Source organism: Rhea pennata, chromosome 14 (assembly GCF_028389875.1).
Source record: "Rhea pennata isolate bPtePen1 chromosome 14, bPtePen1.pri, whole genome shotgun sequence".
NCBI lineage: Eukaryota > Metazoa > Chordata > Aves > Rheiformes > Rheidae > Rhea > Rhea pennata.
Window position 1 is genome coordinate 21,299,197 of NC_084676.1, and position 27,078 is coordinate 21,326,274.

A 27,078-nucleotide genomic window follows, 5' to 3' on the forward strand; every position below is an offset into this window, starting at 1 on the left:
TGCTGATAAATACCTTCTACATTTCTTATTTTATGTGGGTGACTTGATTCATATTTATAGCTCGTGTATTCACACTGTGAGATGTAAGGTGATATGTGTACTTATCATTACTACTATAGACTTAGCTAAATACTAGCCTTTCTCATATTCATTGCTGCTGCTTTTTAAAGACATACCTTTTTTAGCACCCACAAAATCTGATGAAGTCAGTTGTCCCATGATTCCTGAAAACCTGAGTGCTAATATATCACTTTATCATAAGCAATGACCTCAAAACTGTGACTGATGTCACATCATTAGTATATCGGATTTAAGCATAGCTCTGCTGTGACTTTTGGAACATAAACTTTTAAGCTTGGGCTAAATTTTCCTCTAGCTGCATTGAAGGTTATGCTGGCCTCTGTTAAAAGTGGAACATGCTTCATCTTCCACCTTTTGATAGATGCTGCTTTTCTTTTCATCAGAGAACTAGTGCTGGATTTCAAATGAGCTGCTTTGGTTTTGCAGCTGAATAGGTAAGATCCTAAGTGTGGTCCTGACACATATTTTACATTTAGGTCACCAGTGTATTTGGCCCAGATTTTGAAGTTTCACTCTTTTCAGGCTGTGTTTTGATGAATTTGGCCAATGTCTCGTATTTAGCAGGGAAGCATTATGTGATGCTTATACTCTGAAAGTCACCGCATCAAAGGAAATTATGTGATATTATAGCAAAATGATTGGAACATCCTGTGTAAGAAGTGAGAGTATGTCTTGAATTTCTTTCTTTTATTATTTGAAAAGTGCAGATGCATTTCTAAAGCTGTTGTGATTAAAATTTTGAGGTATTTGTTCTTTTCAAAGGGCAGTCATGATTATAATTTTTCAAACAGACATGGAGCTTAAACGTCTCAGTATTCGCTAATCACATGGTATCCATGTCACAGTGCTTCACAGAACTTTGTCAGGAATCACAGTTTTTTTCATAAGACCTCTTATCACCAAGCCATTCTCAAAGCAGCTTGAACATCTGACTTACTGCGTTGATTCTCTGTGCCCCCAAATGTCTGTCCCAGGAAATCTGTATTGCCCATCTTGGTGATTCAGATTTTAACCATACTATGTGATCACAAATGATTTTGGTCCTTGTTTGAACAAGATTAATATTAACTGACCAGAGTGAATTGATCTAAAACTCCTGCCCTGCCAACAAAACATTGCTGGCCTTATGAAAACTGGCCTAAATATAATTACAGCATAACAACTAGCATTAATAACTAATGTATTTGAAAAATCCCATGCAAAACTCCTTGCTTTGTGGGGCAGCACTCATGAGCTAAAATCCTAAGGGAAGCCTGTCTTTTAATCTGAGTGGTCATGCAGATGCCAAAGTCTTTGTCTTGACTGTACCAGCCTTTTAAAAATGTACTGAAAACATCTAAATTAACAAGTTCTCATGTCATACCTTTAAATCTCATTCTAGGGATTATGAAGCACCTGTCTTCAGCTGGTCTACAGGAACTGCAATACTTTGTCATATCTCTAAGATAAAATACGCAGCCTCTATAGTATTCCAAGCTTCTGTTGGTTTGAAAATATTAAGTCAAATCTGGAGTAAGATACAGAGCCTTGACTCAGGAGCCTAGCCATTGCTTCTGAAGTAATGAATTAGGTAAAAATCAAGGATTTGATTAACTGTTTAACTGCCAGGTTTAAGTTTGAAAATCTCTAAGTATACAAACTATGATTCCCTCAGCCTTTAAACACATGCTTTTTAAATTACCATATTGTGTTTTTAATACATGCATTTTGAATTATACCTGTTTTTTTCAGGAGAATTTCACCTAAGTATGTGCAACTCAAGCAAAAATTAAGTGGGCATGGTAATTTCTACAGAAAAAAAATCACTCTTAGCACTTTGAGTTTAGGTTTTGGTTAATGTTGGAATAGAAGACTTTATTACACACTTACCATTCTGAGTAACTTATTTTTGCCTAAAACTGATGTGTGCTAAACATAAAATCAGCCTTTTCCAATTCAAGCACATTGCTCAGTGACCTGTGTTAGCACTGGTCAGTGCAAGATGTCATCCTGCGTCGGCGGGATATTTAGGCCATTTCGTGGATTAATTTCGCTGCTGTCCTGGTCGCATGTCCAGCCCGCGGCATTCGCCGCACGCTCTGCGCACAGAAGCGGCCCGGGGCGCGGGAGCCGCCGCCCCGCGCTCATTCGCCGCCGCTTCTCCCCGCGCCGCGCTGGAGCAGCTCCGAGCAGCCGCGGGAGGCGCGGAAGGGCCGGCGCGGACGCGAGGCGGCGGTGCCCGCGCGGCTTGCGCGGCGCGGCTGCCGCTGTCCCCCCGCCCCCCAGAGCGGGACACGGGCGATGCGCGCAGGCTGCGCGCGCGGGGCAGACACTTGTCCGAACTGGGGGGGGGCGGCGCGCTGCGGCGGGGCCGCCCCGGCCGCCCGCCCGCGGCCGCGCAGCGCAGCGCGCCTTGCGCGGGCAGCCCGCGGCGCTGGCGCCGGCCCGACTCCTTTAGGATGATGTAATCGGCGCTGCCCGCACTGCCGGGGCCGCGCGGCGCCAGCGGCAGCGCCGGCCGGCGCGGGGCGCAGCGGAGCGCGGCGCGGCGGAGCGCGGCGGGGCGGAGCAGAGCGGAGCGGAGCGGAGCGGAGCGCGGCGCCGCCCGGCCCTGCCCCGCGCCCGCGCCCGCGCCCGTGTCCGCGCCCGTGTCCGCGCCCGCGCCGGGATGGACGCGCCGCCGCCGCCGCCCGCCGCCCGCGGACCCCGCGCGTTCTGCAAGTCATCCGCGCCGCTGCCTCCGCGAGCGGCAGCCCGCGCCCGCCCGCGCTCCTCGGGAGCCCGGCGGGACTGACCGCGGGGGCTGCGCCTTTCCCCCCGTCCTCCAGCGTCTTGCCGTGCCCGCGGGTTTCTCCGCTCACCCGCTGTGGGGAACTTTCCTGTGACTCGGTGTAACTCCTGAGCGCTGCGCGGATGCCGCTGGAGCACTTTCCTTGCCTCCGCTGCCCCTTGCTGGGGCTGGATGTGGTACCAGCTGGGCTGCGAGTGCCCCTGCCTGTGTCCGGAGGGTTCTGAAACGCTGCTTTCCTTTGCAAGAGCTGTGCGTTACTTGTAACCCAGGTAAGACCCGATGCTCTCGTTCTCTTACCTGCATGGCTAAATTAGGTGTTTGTTTAGAGATGAAGTATGTATTTTCTTTTAAACTGATTTTATACATTTATAGATAGTTCTCCCATGGATCAGTACTTGTGAGAAAGAAAAACAGAACTTGCCAAACCAGATCTATTTAGCAGGAGATCTAACTTAGCTTTCTAAGCTAATCTGCTTTTCTTCTGTTACAACTTTTATGATGCCTTACTGTGTCTCTTATTTTCTTTGCTCCTTTAACAGGTCTGTGAATGAGCATAGGCTTGGTTTGACCTTGATTTTGATGGCTTTTTTGGAAGATCTAATGATGTGATTGCATTTCACGAAGTGATTGCTCTCCAGCCTCTATTGCTGAGGGTATAAGCCACTTCTGCCACACAGTCACTCATGGACATTTCAGATTTTTCCTTAAACAAATCGTTTGGCTTTGTTTTCTTTCCTCACTTCTCATTTTCCCCATGTTTCTCCTTAATGTCAGGAGCCTTATTCTACGCTTTGATGTGATTGATAATCCTCCTGCTCCCTGCTGCTGATTTCTGTTCTGAAGTACAATGGCTCTAAGTGGCAACTGCAGGACTTACCTGCCTCCGAGAGAGCAGGGGACTGGTCTGCACTCCTTCCCAGAGGTAGTGGAGCTGAATGTGGGTGGCCAGGTTTACTTCACTCGCCATTCCACCTTGGTTGGCACCCCTCACTCCCTGCTCTGGAAAATGTTCACCCCAAAGAGAGACACAGCCAATGATCTAGCCAAGGACTCCAAGGGAAGATTCTTCATCGACAGAGACGGTTTCCTTTTCCGCTATATTCTGGACTATCTCAGGGACAAGCAAGTAGTTCTGCCTGACCACTTCCCAGAGAAGGGAAGGCTCAAGAGGGAGGCTGAGTATTTCCAGCTCCCGGACTTGGTCAAACTCTTGACTCCTGATGACATCAAGCAAAGCCCTGATGATTATTGTCACAGTGACTACGAAGAGGTCTCCCAAAGCAGCGACACAAGAATCTGCCCACCCTCCTCGCTCCTACCATCTGATCGGAAGTGGGGATTCATTACCATTGGGTACCGAGGGTCGTGCACTATTGGCAGGGAGAGCCAAGCAGATGCCAAATTCAGGAGGGTCCCAAGGATTTTGGTTTGTGGAAGGATTGCTCTGGTCAAAGAGGTCTTTGGGGAAAGTTTGAATGAGAGCAGAGACCCAGACAGGGCTCCGGAAAGGTACACCTCCCGGTTTTATCTCAAGTTCAAGCACCTGGAAAGGGCTTTCGACATGTTGTCTGAATGTGGATTCCACATGGTGGCCTGTAACTCCTCAGTGACAGCTTCCTTCGTCACTCAGTACACAGACGACAAGGTTTGGTCCAGCTACACTGAATATGTCTTCTACCGTAAGTACAAGAAATTTTTGAGGGAAAGATAGCCGTGTATTCCCAGTCTGTTTCCTCTGCTGTCTGTATGATTCTCAACGCACAAACAGCCCAGATTTCCTTGTATCTGCATGGACTGGAGCCTTATTTCGATCCAAGGGGATATGCTTCAGTTTAAGCTTTCAAATTGTAAACTAATGCTGAGCTCAGTGGCATGGTCTTGGCTAGGTGGCAGCACAGACTGCCAAAAACACCCCATCCCTGAGCTGGGTGCCGCTGTCTTTGGCTGTGTGCATCGGCCATCTGACCGCCTTACACGCTTCCTAAGGATGCGCTGGATGCAATGTACGCCTTGCAAACACACTGCAGATTTGATTACAGAAAATCTTCAAATGAGATTTGGTTTACAAAGGTAATGGCTGCTTGATTATAGTCGAGCACAGTTGGCCAAGCTGTGAGCAAACCTGACACACTTCCACGCAGGGAAGGGAAAACAAAACCCTGTCCCGCAGCTGCTTTTCAGCAGGGGCACTTTCTTGGAGCTAACTGATGTGCTCTGAAAAGAAGGCCCAGTGCAGAGAGAGGCAAGTTGCTGTATCTTGTTATGCAACATGCCTATTAAAAACAAACTGTCCTCGTAATGAGAAGTATCTGCCCTGCTTACTGCAATCACATCAGCTCGCATACTGTTGTAGTAATTTTAGCTGATAGCTCTAGCAGGCTCATTAACTTTCTAAGCTGATATTCAGGTAGAGGCATGGTTACCAGTGGTAACACGAGGGTAATTTTGATTCTATAATTCTGTATCAGAAAATCGTTCCACAACTGCTGTGCTTAAATATTCAAGAGGTTTGTGAGGCTATTTTCATCCATTTTCATTTCAAGGGGTGCAGGATGGAACATTTCCTGGTCCATTTGTAGAAATGGGCTTTAGGCAGCTGCTGCTTTGGACAGAGAGATTCAAAGAAGGATAATAACTGCTTTGTCTGCAAACCTGTTATGCTGCATGTGGTGGTTACAGTTAGTTTCCTCAGTAATGTGCAGAGTTGGCAAAAGTTTTAGATGAAAGATATATCAGAAAGTGAATAGTTTGTGCGCCATCTACTCTTATGCCTAGGCTCAACAGGCAGCCCTAATCTGCTTATGTAATGATGCTTGAGTTAGCGTTCTGAAAAACCATCTGCATTTTTGACATGCATAGATTTACTTAAAATTAGTTTTCTAGCTGGGCTTCTCAGCAGAATAGTTCAAAGGTCTTGAATCCGCTTATATTCAGATTAAGATGGATGATTCCTATAACTAGGTGTCTTGTATTTGAAATTGTAGTGTCTTACACAAGATATAGGAGGAGAATTAATGTAGTTAAAGGAATGGATTAGAGTAAATTGTGTTTACATTAAAACCAGAAAAATATAAATTATTTATAGAAACTAGGGTTTAATAATTGAAGAGAGGCCCAAAATAGATGTTACATGAATTAACATGTACAGACTACTGATTTCCATATGATCTGAATTATTTTTCTGCAGGGACTGCCAGTTGCTTCCAAAACATTACAATTAGTATTAGGTACTGAGATGAAAGGTACCTCAGAAATTTTGGAGAGAGAATGTGTACAGGAGGGTTCCTGAAATCTTCCTTCACCAATACAGAAAAAGCTCAATCCAATTAAAGTTCCTGGAAAGACTCTTACCTCACTCAAAAGGCTTTGAATTTGGCTTATATCAATCTTGTGGATTTTTGACACTGATGGAGTCATAGAGATGGGTTCTTCGAAGGGTCTTTCCCTTGGTAAAAGCTAGACCAATGACCATGATGCCAAATCACTCTCTTTTATCTACATCCAAATCTTACTATTACGTTTTCTGCCATTTGCTGTGACAGTTGTTGGGTTGCAGAGCTGCTACAGCTGCGTGTTTGTAGTCTGGCTGCAGCCAGGCTCGATGTAAGAGCAGGTACAAGACCTATCAAATTCACCAAAAGCGGAAGAACGCTTTTGTATCAAAGCTCTGAAAGTCATTTCATTTGAAACTTTGAGGACCAGTAAAGTTGACATCTGGCTTTATAGTGGAACATTACAACTTCTCCACAGCTGCTTAGCCATGGTGTTTTAAATAGAAGCTGCCAGCTGTGCTTATATAAGCGTTAATTCATCAAGCAGTTGTGATCAGGTCGATGGGCCTAGACATGAGAGGTGTCTAATACAACTGCTTAGATATGTGTAAAGGTGTTCTTTGTAGAGCAGCTTGGTATCTCCTGTGAAATGCATAGCTGAGGTGTTCTTCAGAGCTGGGAAAAGATTATTTTCAGAACGAGGTAGGACAGAAGGAGGCAAATTTTACTGATACACCAAATATATGGTATGCTCCAATTACTACTGAGGAGCTATACGCCTGTTGTTGGCATGAAGATAACGAATATTCTGGATGTGCAGTCCATTTGAAAGAAGATCAGATGGACTGAAGGGGGTGTAAACTGTGCAGCTGCTCACATGGGTACAGTATATGCTGTTAACAAAATAGTGTGATTAATATTGTATGACATTTTCTCCCCTTGTCCAAATATAGGTGCTATTAAGGCTAACGGGAGATTCATGTTCTCTGTGGAGGAAATTTTCCCGAAACGCAGGGCTCACAGAAGTATCCAGTACAACCCTGCAGCTGTTCTGCAGAGAGGGTGGCGAGATGGGCTGCAGGGCAGGCACACAGCGTGATGGTGCAGTCCTCAGCACAGCTGGGCTCTACTCCTATTTCAAATAAGCTAATGCAAAGGAGAGTTTGGAGACAGTCTGTGGTGATACGTTAGGGCCCTAATCGCATGGTTCTTTGAAATGCAATTTCTGTATGGGGAATAGGCAGGAGTCACAGTCTATATTCCTGCTCACAGGTGGAATCTGAGTTGAGGTTGTGCTCACGTTTTTTCTTCGTTGTCTCCAGTTTCTCTTGAGTCAAGGAAGATTTCTTAGATTTTATATTGGATAAGGCTGGATTTCTGATTTCCGTATTTCTGTTTTTTTTCTCTCTCTTGTTTTGATGATCTTGAAGTAGAACTTCATCTACAAGCATTTTCATTTTTGGAGAGGGTAATAGCCTGCACATGAGTCATCCTTTTTAAATACTTTCAAAAGGATAAATCAATGTCTGTTAAATGTTGGGGGCTGGCTCAGCCCTTTGTAGCATAACCCCATTCCTGACTTCACAGTCGCAGATGCATCTCCTCCACCATCTTCTATAACTACAATCCTTTTACTACAAGCCTTTTGCTTGACTCCAGCCTTGCTGTATTGCCAGGACTGTGGGCTACAATCTCACCCATGGACCTTGTGAGTGCCAGAGTTAGAAGTACTGAACAGCTGGGGACAGAGAAGGCTTCTGACAGCAGGTCAGCCACACAGCCAGCTGGGTGTCTGCATCTCTTCAGAGAAGCTAGAAATTCAGGTGAAAAGACATGGCAAAGTGGGATGGAATGCAGAAGAAACAGCATCTCAACCCCTGTCTACATGTTGCTTTTGCCACAGAGAGCCCTGGTGTCACATTCCTCTCTCGGCTTGTCCATAGCTGATACTGTAATTGGCTGTCAAAACAGTTCATAGTACAGAGGGGATAAAATCTTGACTGTGATGGAGGTGTTGGACCAGATGATCTCCAGAGGTCCCTTCCAACCTCAACCATTCTGTGTCAAAACCCCTTCCTTTACTCTCGTGGCTCCCTGCAAAGCTGTGGGTAGCACCAGTAGGTAGCATGGCTTACACCCTGGGAGCAGGTTGCCCTCTGCTTAGCTGAAGCAATGAAAACTAGGGGTGGGGGAAAGGAGAGCTACTGTGCAGAAAAGAACAAATATGTAAAAAGTACAGATGGAGGAAAGTTACACATGCCTTGGCAAGAACGAGCTAGGAAGAAGGCAGAGGAAGGGCAGAGAGAAGGACTGACAACTCTACCAACGTACAGTGGGGGAGGATTTAGTATGTCAAGTGTTCGATTTATCTCAAGTATTTTCTCACAACAACCAGATTGAGAGGGGTTGGCAGAGCACCTTCAAGTTCACTAACAGAAGAGAATGCAGAGATTTAGACAGAGAGCTATCCCTGTGACTGTCCCTACTGGTCCTAAAGTCATGTTTCAAAGTCTGGGCAAGCATAGGAAAATCAGACTCATTTCCTTAAGCTTTGCCACGTGTCTACCACTTCATAACTGCACCCTTGGAGCAGCTCAAGCACCTGAAGCTCAAAGGAAACTTTGAGGCAGTCGTGGCACTATGTGTCTGTAAGCCGAAAATTAATCAATTAGGCTCTTGCTCCTGACAGACATCTTCTGCCTCCACTCACTGTAGTGACAGTTGTTAATTTTGGCCTTGTTCTCACCTCGCTCTATCAAGACAATGCTGGTTGACTATGGTTTTCACTTGCTGGTGGGAGCCTGATATGCAGAGGTGGTTGTGAAGTAGACTTTGTATTATCCTGGGATAAGCAGGGTAGGGCAATGCAGGAGAAAAGATAAATCCTAAATGACGCCTTCTGTGAATGCATGTGTATGGCCTTTTGTGGGAAATGTATATCTGGGATCATTGCTTTGTCAGTGGTACAGCATATTCTACCTGAGATCTCTGTAACCTGCTGCAGCCTGACGCTTGGTACATGTGAACAGAGCTAAAAGATCATATACTACTGTACATATCACTGACTCGTAAGTGAATTGTGTGGTAGAAGTTTGACTAAGAAAGTGGGATGTTCTTGCTCAGTAACACCTACAGCTATGCTGTCAAAAGGGTTAGATATAGAAGATAAATATTACCTATTTTTCTCCTCCTTTATACTGATAACTGTTGTATTTTCTAGTAGTTTGTTGTGTCTGATTTTAAATCGGTGAAGATCAAAATGAACCAAAAGGTTAAAAAAATCAAGCCCATTGAATAGCGCAATATTCAATTCCTGTTGACATGAGATGTTTTTGTTTCCAGGGAATTTTTGTCATCACCAATGAATCTGGCCCATCATGCTGAATAAAAATCTGCCTCAGCTCTCACAAGGTTGCCTCAAATTTGCCTCAACTCTCACTCTCTCCTGCACTTCGTGGGGGTAGAGAATACTCAGCCCTACCTGTTAGCATATTTATGTGAGTCACAAAGACCTTGCTCATAGGTCTTTTGATCAGACTTGGATGATGATGGAATTTTTTTCCAGTTTGTCATGCCAGACTGAAAAGCTTCCAGAGCTTGATTAGAGGCATTCCATGGATGACAAATGCTATTATTTATTAGAAACCAGTAGTGTCAAATCTGACAGTCTGAAAATCTTCAGCTCTATAGTTAACTGAAGCAAAACTTGGCAAAAAGAGTAGTTCACTCTCCCTACTTTAAAAAGGATACTTTCCACCAATGTATAACCGGTAAGGATAGCCTTTAGATGCTAGCCCTTTTCTCTAACCAGTATTCACTGTGTGGATGGTTTTCCTATATATCTCTTCAGATTTGATCTTCATTGATTTGAAAGTTTGGTAGAAATGATTGGCATGAATATATAGATCTATTACCTTGCTGCTCTAAAATACCTCCAGCTACTGCAATACCTGCTCAGCACTTTAATAGATTTATTGCAATGGAAAATACATAGTAGTGTGTCCAGAGTTCATGTAGGTCTCTGCTGTGGGAGGGGGTCTGTAATGTTATGAGATACATTTAGGGCCCAGGAAGAGGCTGTTGCTTGGCTTTTAGTCTCGTTGGCTTGCTGCGTGTGGGAACACACAGGACTTGCTGGGCCTTTCAGATCGTCTCTCAGCATGGCTCTGTGCATGGTAGCAGAAGTTGCTTCATCATGCAGGGTCATATTGTACCAGCAGTTTTAAACAAATCGTCATAAGAAGTCGATTCTAAGACCTTTAGGGAGAAGTCCTTCAGAATTCAGCAGAGACAAAATCAGCAGGAGATCTAGTCTCTTCTAGGATGTAACGCTAAAGGCCTGTAAAATCTATAAAGAGCTAGCTCCGTGTCTCTTCAGTCATCCTAGAAACCATGGAGCATATGTAGTTCTTAATCCTTTTAGCAGCATTGACAAAAAGAAGTTGATAGTCTGTACTTTTCCATATAAACATTGGGTCTTTTTGTTTGAAAAGGGTTAAATAACAATGATAACTACTTAGCAATACATATCTGCTGTGTGCCTCAGCTCACATCTGCTTATCTTGGTGACAGAAGCTTTACTGCTGTGTTTTTCCTCTTGTCAGCAATTCAGAGAAAACCAGACTTCAGGAAGGCGAGATTGTTTCTTTTCGGAATGGGTGTCTCCAGAAGATTTTTGACTTTTTTTTTTTTTTTCAATGATAGGTAATGCAGGTATCAGGGAGTTACTGGGAGGATTCCCAGTGAGTTCGGTGAGCGGGGAGCCTGCCCCTAGGAGCAGAGAGGACTCAGCCTTAGTGTTCCTGGCAGCCATGTCTGTTGCTTGAGAATTAACAGGTATTAAACTAAAGGCAGAATCTCATGTATTGGTGGTGCTGCTGTGTAATCCAGAAGGCAACTCTAATGACTAAATGACTAGCCAAGGAGGGTTGGCACCCTTCTTGAGAAAGCATCCTAGAAAAAAATCAACATATTTTAAATTGCAATCCAACCACTTCAAAACTGGATGTTATCCAGGAACACTGCACCAGATCCCATGATACCATTTTGGTGTACTGACTGATCAGAGGAGAATCTTACTGTAATAAAACTAGATAGCTATCTGTGAGCTGTTTTTCCTCAGTGTCCTGGGAAGGTCTGGGAACAAGAGCCTCATGCTCAGCGCTCTGGATTCCTGCGGAGGGAGAATGGCATGTGCAGAGTTCCGGTGCAGGGCTCCTCAGAGCACGCCGGATGGCAGCCGTAGTGGTGACTGGTTGGGTTGCTCTCTGTGGACCCGTGTACAACTGCTCCCAACTGCCAGATTTCTAGAGCTTTATTCAGTCTGATTAGTTCAGATGTTTTTTTGAAATTTGCTGAGATGTTGTTGTTTTTCTTACAAAAAACAAAATTAGAAAGAGCAAAGGAGTGTAAATAAGAAAACATAACACATATTTATGGTTCAGTGCAAAATGAGCAACATATTGTATATACGCATATATAAACATTTCATTGCAGCAAGTTTTTTTTTTTTTTTTTTTTTTTTTTAAGCCATCCTGGATTAGTTTGAATTTATAGCCACTACATTTTCTCAGTTTGTTCTTTTTTTAGCTTTTCAAGTTCAAGGCTAACATACAGTAAATACAGAAAATACAGAAACAAAGTTTGAATTACATCTTTGCCAAAAATAAGAGTAATTGAATCTTGCTCAGAAACTTATTTTTTGTAAAGGAAGAAAATAGACTTCAGGTGAGTTAGAGTTGGTGGAATTGCTTAAATAGTCTCCAAAATGGAATGGCAAATGAGTAGGCCATGCCAAAGGATATTGCTTTAGTGAGCTTATCCTGCTGCTTTCAGAAGATGTGCTTAAGTTAATGCTGAAATAAAATAAAACCATTATTATGCCTTCTAATTTTAAGCTAAATGCTTATATTACATACATTTCAGCAATACTATGTTAGAGTAACTCTTAAGGAATGATAGAGGTTGAGCTTCAAATCTGATCGTGTGATAATGCGTGTTATTGTGCTGACTTGGGGAGTGCTGAACACCCGTAATACCTCTTAAGTCCATAAAAATTCAGTTCTGATGACTGATAGGTAATATAAAAGCTTAATGCATAAGATAAAGTCTGCCTTTAATGGTCAAGTGTAGGATGCCTAGTATTTACTTCAGTGCTAATGGCCCTTACTAAGATCATTGGACTTTTGGAATGAATATCCCTTGCTTTTTTTCTCTGCTAATGGTATCTGGATAAATAAAATGAAGAATAAACAGCAGCATGCTGGGCATCAAAGAACTGTTTGGCTGTTTCTCTTATTTTTCCCAAATAAACTTGTTGAATTTGCCTCCTAATAATGTTTAAAAGACAGCTAGTAGACTAGCATTGTGCTAATACTTTTTACATTTTGATAACTGGCTATGAACATTGTTGAAATACCCATAAATATAAACCATTCAATTAGAGTGTGGTCCTATTGACTACTTCTTATTGAATATCAGTCACATAAAGTGCTGTGCTGTGTGTGAGCTGAACGCTGGTGGGAGCGCTCTGCAGCTGTGGCAACGGAGCGGGCATAGGGAGCTGACGCATAAATCCCTAGTATTAATAATTTGCTAGCGCTTCTCCTGAATCTACTAACAAAGTGATTAGCAATTTGTAATAACTGATTGATTAGCTGCTAAGGCAGCTAAAAAAATCCTCTAACAAAAATATAATGATAAAAAAAACAACTCTTGCCATCTTGATTTCTAATCTATCCTGAAACTGTATTGTATACAAATAACTGTATTTAATGAGTACTGTGTCTCAGCGCGATGCCAGAGTGGTGTACCGGTTGCCCTCGGAGTGGGACTGCAGCAAGGAGCACCTTGGGGCAGCTTTCAGTCTGCCCAAAGCGATGGGACAGGAGGGCAGCATCATTTCCACTTAACAGCATCATTTTGGTCCTCCTTACACAGGATTTTTACCTAGGGAGAGCATAGGAATTTCTTCAATATAGAGTGGGGGCTTGGGGAAAATTGACTGCTATTCAGGTCTTCACCATTCTTAAATTGTTGGTTCCCTTTATAGGATGAAAGCATTCGTAGGCACATTCGCCTTGCTCCTTCGCTTCTGATGACTCCCAGCTCTTAATGTGCTTTGGAAGTAGCCTTTTATAACTGTGGAGATATGTGATAATTCGAAGAATTCAAAAATCAAACTCCTTTATGTCGTAATTTGAAAATCTCTATAGCTGTGCTCCAGACACAGGGATCTAGAATTTGATTTATTTCCATGCTTGAGATTAGAGATTTGAAAATTTTGTACTTTTTTTTCCAGCAAGGTTTTGGTATGTGTTTCTAGAATAACAGACTTACTTCTGAGGGAATGGCAGCGTGTCACATGCTCTCATGCTAGCTCTGACCTCAGCTCACATTTGGGAGTAAAGTTCCATGTGCACTCATCTTTGGCCAGGTCCTGAAGCCAAACTGAAAGAAAAATTCTCCTCTCTGCATATTTTGGAAGAGTCTAATGCTCATTTTAAGAACTTCAGACTGAGTTTCCATCAAACTGAATCAGAGTATATTTTTACACCAAAATTAAATCAGGGTGAACTAGAACCCAGTGAAACATGCTGATTTTGACTAAATTTTGCATGTTTAATGTTCTCAGAGCCAAAAACTAAGACCAAAACTTGAGTGAGCAAAATATACCATCAGAGAGCTTGCAAAAATGTTTATTTGTGCTCCTATGAAGGGAATTTTACTGACTTTTTCTCAGCTGAGAGCTTTCATTGATAATGTAGAAAAATTCAACACTTTCTTCCACATTTTCAAAGGCTAATTCCAACACTGGAAAGTAAAGGTGACTTTTTAAAAATTTATTATTTGTATACTCATACAAAATATGGTTACTGATCATCAGCTAAACTGAATCTAACACATGGATCCAGAATGCACGACTTCAGAACAAATTTGAACAGATTTTTGTCTTACAATGTCATTATCTTAGGAACTGCACTGGCAAATGAGCCAGTTGCTAATCATTTCCCGAAAGCTGCGTTTCTTTTGTTTTATTAATTCCATGATTATATACTATAGTCTGAGCGCATTTTTCCATCTGATTTTCCCTTCTGTCACCCCTGCTCAATTTGTAAATAGAACGACTCTCTCTGGATCCTGCCATCACATTCTAAACCACTAGATTTTAGGTTAAAGAGGTTTTGTACCTATAGTGTGATTGAATTCTTTCATTCCCTTGGACATGGTTTAACCTAAACTGCTTGCAGTCCAAGAGTGTCTTTACTTTCTGTGGTGAAGCCACAAAGGTATATCCAAGATGCAAAGGTATGTATTTTTGAGCTTGGGGGTAGCATAGTTTCTAGGTGCTCTTGATTTCTTTAATTTGTTCTCATTTCAAGAGAAGAAAATCCTTTATTCTCTGAAGTCAGTGCATATGTATTATATGAGGAATAACTCATTCCCTACCAAACTCAGAGTTTGCAGATAGAAAGCTGGTTTGCCTTCCCTTGAGTAGGCAAAGAATATTTAAATAAGGATGCTGATAAAAATGCTTTTGTCAATAAAGATTTGATTAATGAATCTGTTGTTATAAAGAGTCCCATAGGTGAAGGCAGAAGTCAAAAGATATCATTTCTTGCAAAGAACCTGAAAAGTTAGCTCGTGTTTGTGCTATGAGAATTTCCACAATTCAGTGACATCCCCGCTGCTGCGGCATCTCGGGGGAGAGGCCAGATCCCTCCTTGCTGATTCATTAGGTTCCTTGATGCAGTCTCCAGGCTGGCTTTTTGCTAAGATCAGCGCACCACTACCTCCCCAAAGAAAGATGTTTCTGATTTTAGAAGTCCAATGAACATTTTCTGAAGTTATCATAAAGACGGGAGATTTAGTAGCAATATTTATTCTATATACTCAGCAAGGGTTTTGATGCCCTTCATGATAGAAATAAATAAATAAACAAATAAATAAAATTCCCTCCCAGAAGGACAATATTTTCACACTATTTGTACATAAAATGGAAATGGATGTTACAGCTTGTTTTTTCCTGTTTTGTACGTGTTTGGGTTTTTATGTTCATAGGATGGGTGATGAATACAACTGAACCTACCTTACATTTTTAAGATGCAAACAAACTTCTCATGCATGGGATTAAGTAGACCATTTTTATCAACCCACGGTAATCTGCCATCCGTGGAACCTGGTGGATCTTCTGCAGATGGTTAATGGAGAGAATCAAACTCAAATTTAGTTTTCATCTGCTTTTAAATCTAAAATACTTGAATTGTAACTAGGACATGTCAGTATTTACTTTATAAATATTTCCTGGGATTAAAAAGGCAGAATAACCTTTCCTGGGTGGAAAATAAATGTGAAAGACTAGAGAAGATGATGCATTTTAACCTTTAACAATTGCATCCGCTTTCTCAAACAGTGGCTCCAGGTGTCTGTTCATGCTCCTAGAAAAGAGGTGGCACATTGGCAACTCAGTCAAGTCAGTGCAGGGAAAGTGACTGGTTCTTCAGCTTTTCCACCTGCATCTCTTTGTGTCTCTGATTTCTAAAAATAAGATAAATGGTTCAGAGCACCCTGTTCCTTATTAGTGAGACATTTTCCTTCCATTTTGATCACATGTTGCACACTGATGTGTTGCTGTTAATTCTGTTCCAGAATTAACTTCGCTGTAGTGGAGTAGGGGTTGGAGTTTGTTTGTGTATTTGTTGTGCAGCAATAAGAAGCTTGTGATCAAACTGAGTCTGGGTGCAAATAGGCAAAAGCCATGGTTCCCATAGGATTTGCATCTGCTGGTACCAGACCTGAGTTTCCTTCAAGTTCTAGATTTTTTTCCCAAGCAACACTCCAGATAGTTTTCCTATCTTTTGTTTTGGGCTTAGTGTTACAGATGAAACCAACAGAACTGATGCAGTGATACAGATTTGCATCCTACCAAGAGATGAAGTTGTGGAAACTCAATCTGAACAGATAGATTCAATGCCCAGTGGAGTTTGAGACCAAACCCTGGATCTAAACATCTTCTCTTTGGGGAGAATTTGCTGGCTCAAAACATAGCAATTCAAATATGGGTTTCCATCTCTGCAAAACAGAAAGAAGACAACAAAAGATAGAAAATGTTCATCTGGCCTGTCTGGAGAAACATCATCTCTTTAGATTTTGAAAATCTCAGCCTTGAAGGACAATAGTGAAACTCCCCATCCCCTTAATGTTATTTTTAGATAAAAAATGAGAAAAATTGTGCTTAAATGCAATCTCCTGATTCACGTATCAGTGTATCCAACCTTTGAGAGAGGTGATTGTCTTCCTGGGTGGCTCTGGTATCGCAGTTAGTAACAATATCTGTGGTTCTTCTGTAGATTCATTAATGGTCTGTAGTGCTTGATAAATCTTGTTCTCTTTATGTTGGCAGGTCTTGAGACAGCCTGGAGACAGATCTGCAGCCACTTCCGTACGCAAACATGTTTTGCTGTATTTTTTGCTTTTGTATGTTTTGCTTTTTTTTTCAGTCTCACTTACTCAGTTTGTGATCTCTGTGGGGAAAGAACAACCTTTTCCTGTACAGGTAGTGTGTGCGAACAGCAGACTCCAAATCCTTCTAGTCATTCACTACTAGAATAACAATAATTTGCAACAGATAACTCATCCCTAATAGCATAAAAATTATTTGAATGCTAGTAGGTGGTGTCGGAGGTCTTGGGGACTCCTACCACTGTGCAGAGTGTGGTTTGGGAGTGCTTCAGAGTCCTCCCTGGGCCAGGTACAGCCCGTCCTTGGGCAGAAGCTGTTTTCTTCACAGCTTGTCAAGTACAGTCACTTGGGCCTCGCAAAGCTGCGCAGGTTGGGGGTGGGAAGAGGGAGGCCTGACTTTGCACATTTTACTGAAGCAAGATGCGTCAAAGATTTTTGTGGCTGTCGTGGCATTTCATGTCAACATAGTTCAGGCTATAAAGCTGGAAAAATCCAAATTTAGAAAGGTTTTGCTAGTGGCTTCAGCACAAATGGCATCATCCTTGAAATGCGTCTAAATACATTAATAGATTTTTCTTTGCAAGAAGGCAGTCAATATACTGACTGAGAAACAAGAGCAAGCCTTTCCATAAGCCATTTTAAAAGAAGCCTCTTTACAGTGCATCAGCTAATGAAAATGCAGTGGTAACCAATCATTTTCTGGATGAAAGCTAAAAGCTGCATGACAGTAAATAAATAATTGCAGAGAAGCATTACACATAGATTTATTTTTGAGGCACAGAACTTAATTAAATTTCATGAATATGCCTGTGTGCTTTCATTGATTAGGAAAAAAAAATGTGTTTGTCCTGTATCTTAAAGATTTACTCACCTGACAGTGTTTTGCCTTGCTCCCCTCTCCTTCCTCAGTTTCATTCACTTTATAGCCTCATGCAGTGCAAAGAGGACAATTTTCTATTTTTCTTGCTTGAAGAAATTGATCCTAAGATGTACAGGAAGTGATGTATGGTTTGTAGCTATACAATATAGCTAAACAAAAAAATCACTGAAAAATGCTTGACAGCTATTATATTAATTTCTATTTTACAATGGATTTTTTTCCCACTGGGACCAATGAAAACTGTGTAAAGGCTTTCAGCAGCCTTTCTAATTAGTTAAAAGATGGTCCAACTCTTGCTAGGCTAATTTGTCAGGGTAGTTTTTTTAGACACGTCACAATTCTTTTTCGCCATTTAATTCAAACTCATCCCTGAATTCACAGTACTTGTTGCAAGGGCGAGGGCAGCTGCCCAACGTCCAGCAACAGCCAGTGGTTGCTTGTTCCCCACCTGGGTCAGCACCAAGCAGCCTGATTCATTCTGCTACAAGCTGGCTCCTTTGAGGTCTCCATCTCATTAAAGTGTGGTAGCAAGTTGTTTTGTAAATGAGGAGGCTGCTGTCCTTGCTAACATAATTGTGATTTGGCATATTGGTACAGTATTAAAATTCCAATTGAACAGATGGTGTCAGGATTTTAACTTATGCTTATGAGATGCAGATGGTCCAAGTAGTGAACTTGCATGGTAGTTATTTTTATTTTGAACTTTCTGACTGTTGTTATTATTGCTGTACTTGCCATTTTTGACTTTCAGGGTGTGCGTGCATGCATATACACGTGTGTGCAAGTATTCTCATAATCTCTTTTCCTTGTAACTTTAGATTGAAAACAACCCTATTTCTGCCTAAAAACTCCTCTCGCTATCTTTACACTTTCCTTGCTGGTGGCCCTTTTCCTTCACCTTAGACCTGTTGCTGTTCTCCTTGAAACGTGTGCAGAGGAGGACCTGACTGGAGCGATTACAGTTCAGAGCTCTCCAGAGATGTGAGTGCTGTGTGCTCAGCTTATTCTCCTCCAGGGGAAAATTGCCCTCTTTGTTACCAAGGAGAATAAATCCCAAGCCAGGCTCACAGAAACCAGGCCCTGAAACGTCTCCATGGCTCCAAATCCCAAGGCAGGGTTTGTGCAAACATGTACTGCTGAATGGCAAACGTAAATCTGGTGTAACTGAAAATGCTAGGGCAGGCTTCTGGTCTTGGTTGCACTGGAATAAATCCAGATCAACTCGACATTTATACCAGCAAGGATCTGATGCTTACTATCTAGTACTGGCTTGAAACACAGGCTTATTTTTTGCCACAATCTATAAGCTTCTTTCTTCATTTACAGATTTTTTTAGAAATCTTGTTACAGATTATTAAAGGCTACCCAAATATTTTACATCTACTACACGGTCTGAATTTTCATGCAGAGATATCATTTTTTTCATAAAGCGCCTGTACGTGTTTTCCATCCTGTTTTTCCTGCCGGTGTCAGGTGCCAGGCTGGACCCCTGGACTGTGCTCCTGGCACCAAGCTCTTCCCACGGGATGGTGGTGCAGGGGACAGGGCTGTGCAATGGTGTCTTCCCAGGCTCTGAACGGGCACGGGGAATTGCGTGGGCTCCCACTAGAACCCACATTTACACCCCTGTTTTTTCAGATTTGTTATTCCTCGAGCTCATTCCCCCTCAGGAGTGCTCATGTGGTGGGTTCATCCTCCCTTCTGTGCAATGAGCCTTTTACTCTTAGGTTGTTCTTGAGTTCGGGGACAACCACACTGTACTGGTGGCTGTTAAAGGGAGACAGTGCCCTCAGGCTGGCTTTCATAAAAATGAGCATGGTGCTTGCCTTAGCAGAGGCAGCGGGACGACGAGTCCAAATCCAGCCTGAAGGGAGAGGTTTGTTGCCCCAGACTCGGTTTAGTTGTAGCATCAGCCTCCTGCCCGGCCCCAGGGCTGGTCGCAGGGAAGCTTGCCCCAGTCTGCAATGCCAGGGCTTCATTTAGAGCCCAGCTCAGAAAGGAGGTGACATCCAGTACCTCTTATATTTTAAAAGAACTGTAGATATTTGAGATTTTAGATTGAGGAGAGGCTGGTTCCCGGGAGTAAGTGTCTGCCTGGCTCGCCTGTGACAAGGCAGCGCATACTGACTGCGGCCAAGTAGCTGAACTAGCCCAAATACATCTTAGTCTGTTACCTGTCCTTCATGCATTTCACGTTTACATCCTGGCGACAGAGGCTGGAGAGGAGGTTTCCACGGAAGACGAGGCAACCGTATGGTGTATGGGCAAAGAGGAAAGTTGCAGGTGTAGGTATAATCAGGTTCATTTATTCCTCCCTCATGCCTCCTGCCGTTACTCATTCCTCTCACATGCAAAAATCTCCCTACCACTTATTAAAGCCCACACTGTTCTCAAAGACACTCTGCTAGTCCTCCCAGCTCCCAAGCATTTTAAGACCGGCTCTGTCTTACCACTGTCTAGTGGGCCAGAGCACTTTCCTGTGGCTGGTCAGAAGTCCCAGCTCGGAGCCCTTCTTCTCCCTTTTCTCCTGCTCCCCGTGAAACTGGGGGAGAACGTGCAGCGAGTGTCCGGGGTGTCCCCTCCCCGGCTGCGGGAGGAGGCCTCTGCCGTCCCTCGCGGCTCGCCCCGTGCGCCTCTCGCAGAGGGGCCTGCAGCCCCCGACGCGCAAAGGCTTCCCGGGAGCTGCTGGAGCGCCCAGAAACTGTAACGTCCCACCTATTACTGATAATTAGTATTTTCCATAATTATCTTGGCTCAGAATGACATTGACTGAGAAGCTTGTGCACTAGCCAGAGGTACTTTAGCTAATTTGTTTTTTCTCAGGGTACCTCAGGAGAGTAAGTTTTGTGTAGCTTCTGAGCTGCCTGGTCATGGGCACATCGGGGAAGGGCACAGCGCAACCTCTATTCTGCTCTTAGAGGCTTCTGTGGATGTTTAAGTATTAATGGGGACAGAGTAAATGGGGGATGAGTAATGAATATTTCATGAAAACCATTACAGCATTGTATATGAAAGCAACTTCTGTCATCACATCCTTGCAGCTGCTGCCGTACCTTAGACGATGGATTTTTTCTTTCTGGTTACCTGATCTGCAGTGAGTCATGAGTCAGTGACAGAGTAAAAGGCACAATGCACTAATTCAATCTGCCATGTTTTCCCTCGGAAGCATAAATATTTGAAAGTTTGCATTGCTGTTTCTGAATGAATGGATTAAAGAGCTCTGAAATATTAACTTATTGCACTTTACGCTACGTTTGAAATATTACCTTCAAAATCAAAACCACTCTGGTCTGTGAAATGTGAAAGGTATCTCCCTCTTTCCCCCTCTGCTAAATCCTACAGGGTTTGGGAGAGCTAAATAGTCCTACAGAAATGGAAGTCAGGAAAAGAGGGAATAACAACTCAGGACTAATGCGTTTGCTGGACTGTAATTCACTGTGGCTCCTGTGGATGCAGCAGAGCAGCTGCACAGGCTCTCTGGTCGCACGCGGCTCCTGCCCCTTGTGTGCCCAGCACGGAGAGAAAGGAGGTGGCCGTGAAGCAGAAGTGAAATTGCATTTCACGCCGGGAGGCTCGGGGAAGCCGCAGGCACCGGCACCAGGCGCCGTGGCCTCGAGCTGTGCTCCTGGTGTCTGGGTGGCCACGTTGCCACCGCAGAATCACGCTCTGTCCAAGCTAGTGTTGCTGCTGGGAAGACAAATTCCTTTTGTCCAAATTCCAGGAAACTAGGTTCTTCTCAGCCCCTGCTCCCGTTGCTCAGAGCATATCTTCTTTCCGTGCTAATGCTGCCAGCTGCCCAAGTCAGCAGGAGCAGCGATGCAGGGCAGCAGTGCCAGGCTGGAGCCCTACTCCCTTGGGATCATGTTGTGTCAGACCCGAGCAATACTACCACGCTGTCTGTGAAGGCTGTGAGCAACATTGCCTGCCTTCGCGGGTGCGAGGAGCCTCTCTTCTGTTCGCTTTTAACTGCTGAGGCTTTTGCTGCTGGAGCAGGGTCCTCCTGCCTCGAGGAAGAGCCCTGGCCACCCTTGCGGGCAGCCTGGCAGGAGCTATGTTGATTGATGATGACAGAACCTCTCTTGAGATCCCAGGGTTGAAGATGTGTCCAAGGGTGAAACATTAACATAAAGGCTCCTGGCACACACCGCTTTATTCTTCAAACCTAGGACCGGCAGTATGAGAGCAGTCTGCATTTCAGAGGCGAGCGAGAGCCGGGCGGCTGGCTGCAGTGAGTGCAGCAGGGATGCTGGGACGGCTGCCCTGGAGAAATGAGGCTGTGGCCTTGGAGATACATGATTAGAGCTGAAGCTTTGCTCTCCCAGCCGTTGAGCCCGGCCTTTTGGCTGGTGCAGGCCCAGCTGGAGTGCAAGCTATTGCACCAAACTGTAGGTGCAAAATCATCGCTGCTTGTTTGCACGCTGCTTTCAGCCCTGAGCATTGGATCCGGACTGCAACATGGCCCCTGCTCCCGCTTGGCCCAGCCCGGCAAAGCCGGCGCGTGGAAGGGCTCTGCTGGCACCTGCACAGTCCTGGCCACCGGGTGTTTCCCGTTGTCCCGCTTCCACATGACACGCGTGCATCTCTCCCGCTTCCCGCTTAATGCCAGCAGCAGTCATTCCCCGGTGCGTGGTCCAGAGGGACTGCCCTCGCCTCCCTCATCGGCCCCCTGGTGACTTGGAACCAAACAAGTCCAGGAAATCAGTGGCAATGACTGACTTAGGCCACATCTGGGTTCAGCGTGAGGCATAAGAAAATCCTCAAAATGACTCCAATGTTACATTAGATAGCAAAGAATTAAAAAAAACTGAATCCAAATATCATAATCCACGTGTCTGCCACGTGTCTGTCTGGCTTGTGACACAAACCACCTCCCGAGGGAGAGAGAAATTTTCCTGCATTCAGATTTCATTAGGCTGAATCGCACCTTGCAGGGTCAGGCTTTCCTTCTGCATTGTTTGCGAGCTGCTTGCACAGGAAAACACTGTATGGAGAAACCCAGAAAAAAATCAGTAATGAAGACATTTGCAAGTTCTGTGACCTGGTTTTGAATATATTCCAAAAGCCAAAAAAAAAGTGAAATTCAATAAATAAAATATAGCTGGAATGTATTTGCCCAGCTGTAGTGATAACTTTAGTTACATAATGTATTTTTTGTTTGTAGATGCAGCTTTACGTAGTCACGGCTACAGAACAGATTAAACACTGTTGGAAAAAGTGATCAGAAATTTTGTTTGCAATCATGCTGTAGCTCTTCTCTAAATATTGGAAGCATTTTAAATTGGTTTTGTATTGATAATGGCATTGTAATGCTTTTTCTTGCTTGTCGAGATCCTCATTGTTTTAACACACTTATTCCCACGGGATGAAGTTATCTGAAGAAAACAGATTAAGTTAAACCTGAAAGAACGTTTCGTTACAGAAAATCGTATTTCCTTAAAAGGGCTTTGCACAGGGTTATTCGATATTTGATTGTATTTCTAACCATGTAAGTAAACAGTGCTGCTGGCTAGAGCACACTGGTCAGCTCTCTGGCTGCAGTGCCGTGGTCCACGTTCATAAATACATGCGCCCTGAGGCAGGGATATTTAAGAACAGCGGGAGCGAAGTGAGGAGAGCTGGTCCGATGGGGAGGCGAGAACGGCCAGCACGAGGGAGAGCGGCGTGCCGTGATGGTGCGGCGCCCCACGGGTGCCGGCCGCCTCCAAGCGTGCCCCATCCTGTGTCCTGGCCGGTTGTGCAGCGAGCCATGCCGGGTAATTTCTGTGCTGCAAGGAGGCAGGTTGGAGCGGCTGGATAGCTCTGCTCCTACATAAATGAGGCTTTAGTTCATGGACTTTCATACCTTGGATTTTGAATCCAAAGCATTTTCTTTTCCTCCTGTCTGAAGCTCCAAACCAAGAAAGACGTGCGAGTCGGGTGAAATGCTCGTCTGTATTTTTGCCTGTCAAAATATGCTCCACAATGTTCTGCACCAACTTAACATACAATGGCAGAGCCGCTCCTGAGAGGTATGTCAGGGTTGAGAAACTTATAAAGACATCATTTGCCATGAGCCGTTTGCCTGTACAGGATTCACATTTTTATGGCACTGTTCTGACCATGTCCCCTGGGATATATCTTCCTGTAAGAGAGTTTCCTTCGTAGGAAAGGGACACATGTGGTGTGTCCCAGAAGGAAACTGAATCCATCTGATTATCCCTTGCTCATCAGTGCTTCAACCTCACAGGTACTGTACTGATAGAAGGCCCTGGGTAAAAATGCATAAATCTCGTCATGATTTCGGAGCCAGAAAGACTGTTATGCTCATTCACTAATACCGTTAAACACAGAACTAGCTTCTAGAACCGGAAACAAGGAAAGGTTGCCATGTGCTCAGATATAGGATGATATAAAATCTTTCTTGACACCATGTTTTCTGTTCAAAAATGTACAATTGGACATTAAAGAATAATCCTATGTGTCTTCCTCTAGAACGTGTCACTGGCCACTGGAAGAAATCAGATACAGATCAGACAGACCTTTGGATAGTCACAGTATGGCCACTTTCACATTATGTTCCTGTGGGGTTTGCTCACAGCAGCGAGTAGTTTGCCCTCCTGTGCTGGAGGTGACAGTGTTTCCTGCCCTGAGCTTACTTGGACAGACTGGGGAATAGTAGGAGCTGTGATAAGTGGTTTGCAAAATCATGCCTGTGCTTATAAAACTGAAGGCCTGCTTGTAAAATAGCACTATTGTCTTTGCAGTGATTTAGAAAATCCTAACTAGTGACCTGACCTTGAGACAGTAAGTTTACAGGCTTTTCCTGCAACCACAGGTCTCAGAAAAAAAACAACAAAAATCCCATAACCATGCTGTCTTTAGGCAGGTGGATGAGGATAAACATCAGCTGTCTTGAAAAGCTCAGAAAGAATTATAAGAGTTGGCAGTGCTGATGCGTATGTTGTACTCTGTTTATGTTTATTGCAATGAAGAATATGATAGAAAACCCACATAACCAGTATTTCAGCTAACCAAAAGCTGACTTATTTGTTCATTTTTATTGATGCTGTGATCTCTGGTGAGAAAATAATTGGCTTAAGAATCGCAAGCCTACTCCACTTAAAATCACTCGCAGTTTTCTTCGGTGGAAGCAGTAGGTGACCCCATGCAGAGTAAACAAACAAATATGCTTCTTACTTATGTACCAATTATGTGTTAGATAATTTAAATTCCAAAGTATCTAGTTTGATTTTCACTAATTATTGTGCTGTCTTCTTGCATATGTCTTTACTTGACTAATTGCAGTTTTTTAAACTTCTAATTGCACTGCAAAATATCTGTAGGTTGGTAATGCTATGAGTTTTCCATCACAGGCTCTGTTGGGAAAGTGAACTTGTTTGAAAGCAGTATATGATGTATATATTACAGTCAAAAATACCTCTTTTGTGCATAGGGTAGGAATGTTCTACATTTTAGCTGACCTCAGACTGGGCGGGAAGGGCAAAGAGGCTGAATCTGAGTTCTCTAGTTTCTCTTTCATCTCAAAATAAGTTTGTGCTTGATGCAGGCACAGTGCAACAGGTTAGCAGTGGTAGGCGCAGAGAGCAGCTGTCGCGCTTGTGTGCTTGCATCCGCCGCGGGAGATGATTAAACAACATGAGTCATTTGGTGCAAGTGAAGTTATGTGAATTCAACGCAACATTGTCAGAGAATGACTCGTCTTCTAAAAATAAGTATCTTCATTTCCTAAAGTCATTTATTTTTGATAAATGCTTTGCATTTGTTTAGTAGCAGGACAGTATTCCTATATTCCCTGGCATTGTCTTAACTTCAAGGAACTTCTGAAGCCCAAGAGGAATGAATTGAATCATACGGTAGTCTTCAAAACCCTCTATCTGTTCCTACTGGTAAGCCTGTCTTTATCTGTTTCTTGGATATGCTCCAAATCACCACTTGCAGCCCAGCTTCTTCTGTTTGAGATAGCTATTATTTAAATGTCAAGCATATTCATCTCAACGGGTTAACTCCAGCTAAGTAATGTGGAGTAGACCGTGTCTGAGATGCAGAAGGGGGTAAGAGGTGAAGGTAAAGACCACAAGCCACATTTCTCCATTGCGTTGAGTGTGTGTGTGTGAACTTCTGGGCTGGTCTATTATAAAGATAAATATAACTTGAGCCTTTTGGTAGGGACTAGATCTGATGTCCACATTCTCATAACCTGGATACCTGATTAAGACTCCTTAGGTCCTTAGGTTTAACTGTATGATCAGCTGAATTATTTGGTATACAGAATATATTCCCTGCTAAAGTGAGAACATAATAGTATGGTTTCCATTTTTAAAGGAAATTTTCATTTTTAAAGGAACAGCATTAAAGACTAATCTTCTGTTAAGATTATCTCTCTACAACCATGTACAAATGTTTCATAAGAAAACCAAACCTGAAAAAGCAGAGAAAAAAATGTGTTTTTATGTCAGTTTAGAATTTGGTTTTACTCAGGAATGAGTACATGATCAAACTGGTAATCAGAGGAGGTTATTTTTCTCTTGATTTTTAAAACCATGCTGCATGCTAATGATTAACATAATAAAGGTATGCACTAATTTTCCACTGCTTTATGGAAAAATGCAAAATAGAGACGTTAAGACATCTGCACTGCTGCTAGCAGACAACTGGTCCTCCAAACCTGTTGATCAACTGAAATCTTCTTTTAATGCTGCAGTATGTACTATGCATTATGTGTTTTTGTCCCTATGTAGTGTAATAAGTAAATGGGGAAGAGGTCAAAGATGGGCCATGAGGAGCACGGCTGTTCTAGGCTGTAGCCATGCAAACTAGGGGTGCTGTGAGTGTGATCTTCTGTTTGGCTGGGGGAATATTGGTGGTTTGTGAGTTTTCTCTGCTTCCTTTTTTTTGTTTTATCTTGTCTCTATTATTAGCCTTCACAAAGCTTTATTCTATTTTTTAGTCTCAGGAATTTTCTCTCCACTTTCTTTTCCCAGTAATTTGCTTGGTATCGATGTATTGGATTGATTAGATGATGGAAGAGTCACCTGGTAGCTCCAGGGCATAAAGGCACCAGTACTGCTTAAACATTGCAGCATGCCTTGAAGAGCCAGCAAAGAGGGTAAGAGTCACAGGGAGGTTAAAATTTGCGTTTTACTGAGGAGAACGGTAAAAAAAATAACCTGTCTGTTTTCACTTGTGACTTAAAACACAAGCTGCTGGTTCTTTAAGGTACAGCATGGCTCAAGGGAGACATCACCCACTTCAATTATTTATAAGGCTAGAGCAAACTGCATACTCCAGAAAACAGCCTTTTAAAGCTCCATATCCATCTGCATGTTTTTGCCCATGAGGCTCAGTCGTCCCCCAGGGCCCACATGCATCTCGGTTGGGAAGAGGGACAAGCTCCCAACTTCCCATTCAGGTTTGGCCTGACAGGAACCTCGGGCTGGGCCTGGGCACAGCTGCTCTGCCACTGCATTTCCCACACTCTTGGCTTTCCCTGTGAACCTCCTCTTCTGCAATATGTTTTTTTTTTTTTTTTTTTTTAACAAAGTCCAACAAAACTGGGTTATCTCCAAAAAGTAGTTTTGTTTGGTTTATGTATAGTCAATTGACAGCTCTCATTT

At 43.4% G+C, this 27,078-nt stretch overlaps 1 protein-coding gene across 1 annotated transcript in view; it reads left to right on the plus strand.

Moving 5' to 3' along the window:
• Nucleotides 1-3,698: 3,698 nt before the first annotated feature.
• KCTD16 (potassium channel tetramerization domain containing 16) overlaps nt 3,699-27,078 on the plus strand; it is an 83,742-nt gene continuing 60,362 nt past the window's right edge. The window contains exon 1 of the mRNA XM_062587185.1: nt 3,699-4,530. Coding sequence (XP_062443169.1) covers nt 3,699-4,530 — 832 coding nt within the window. The remainder of the gene's footprint in view (nt 4,531-27,078) is intronic.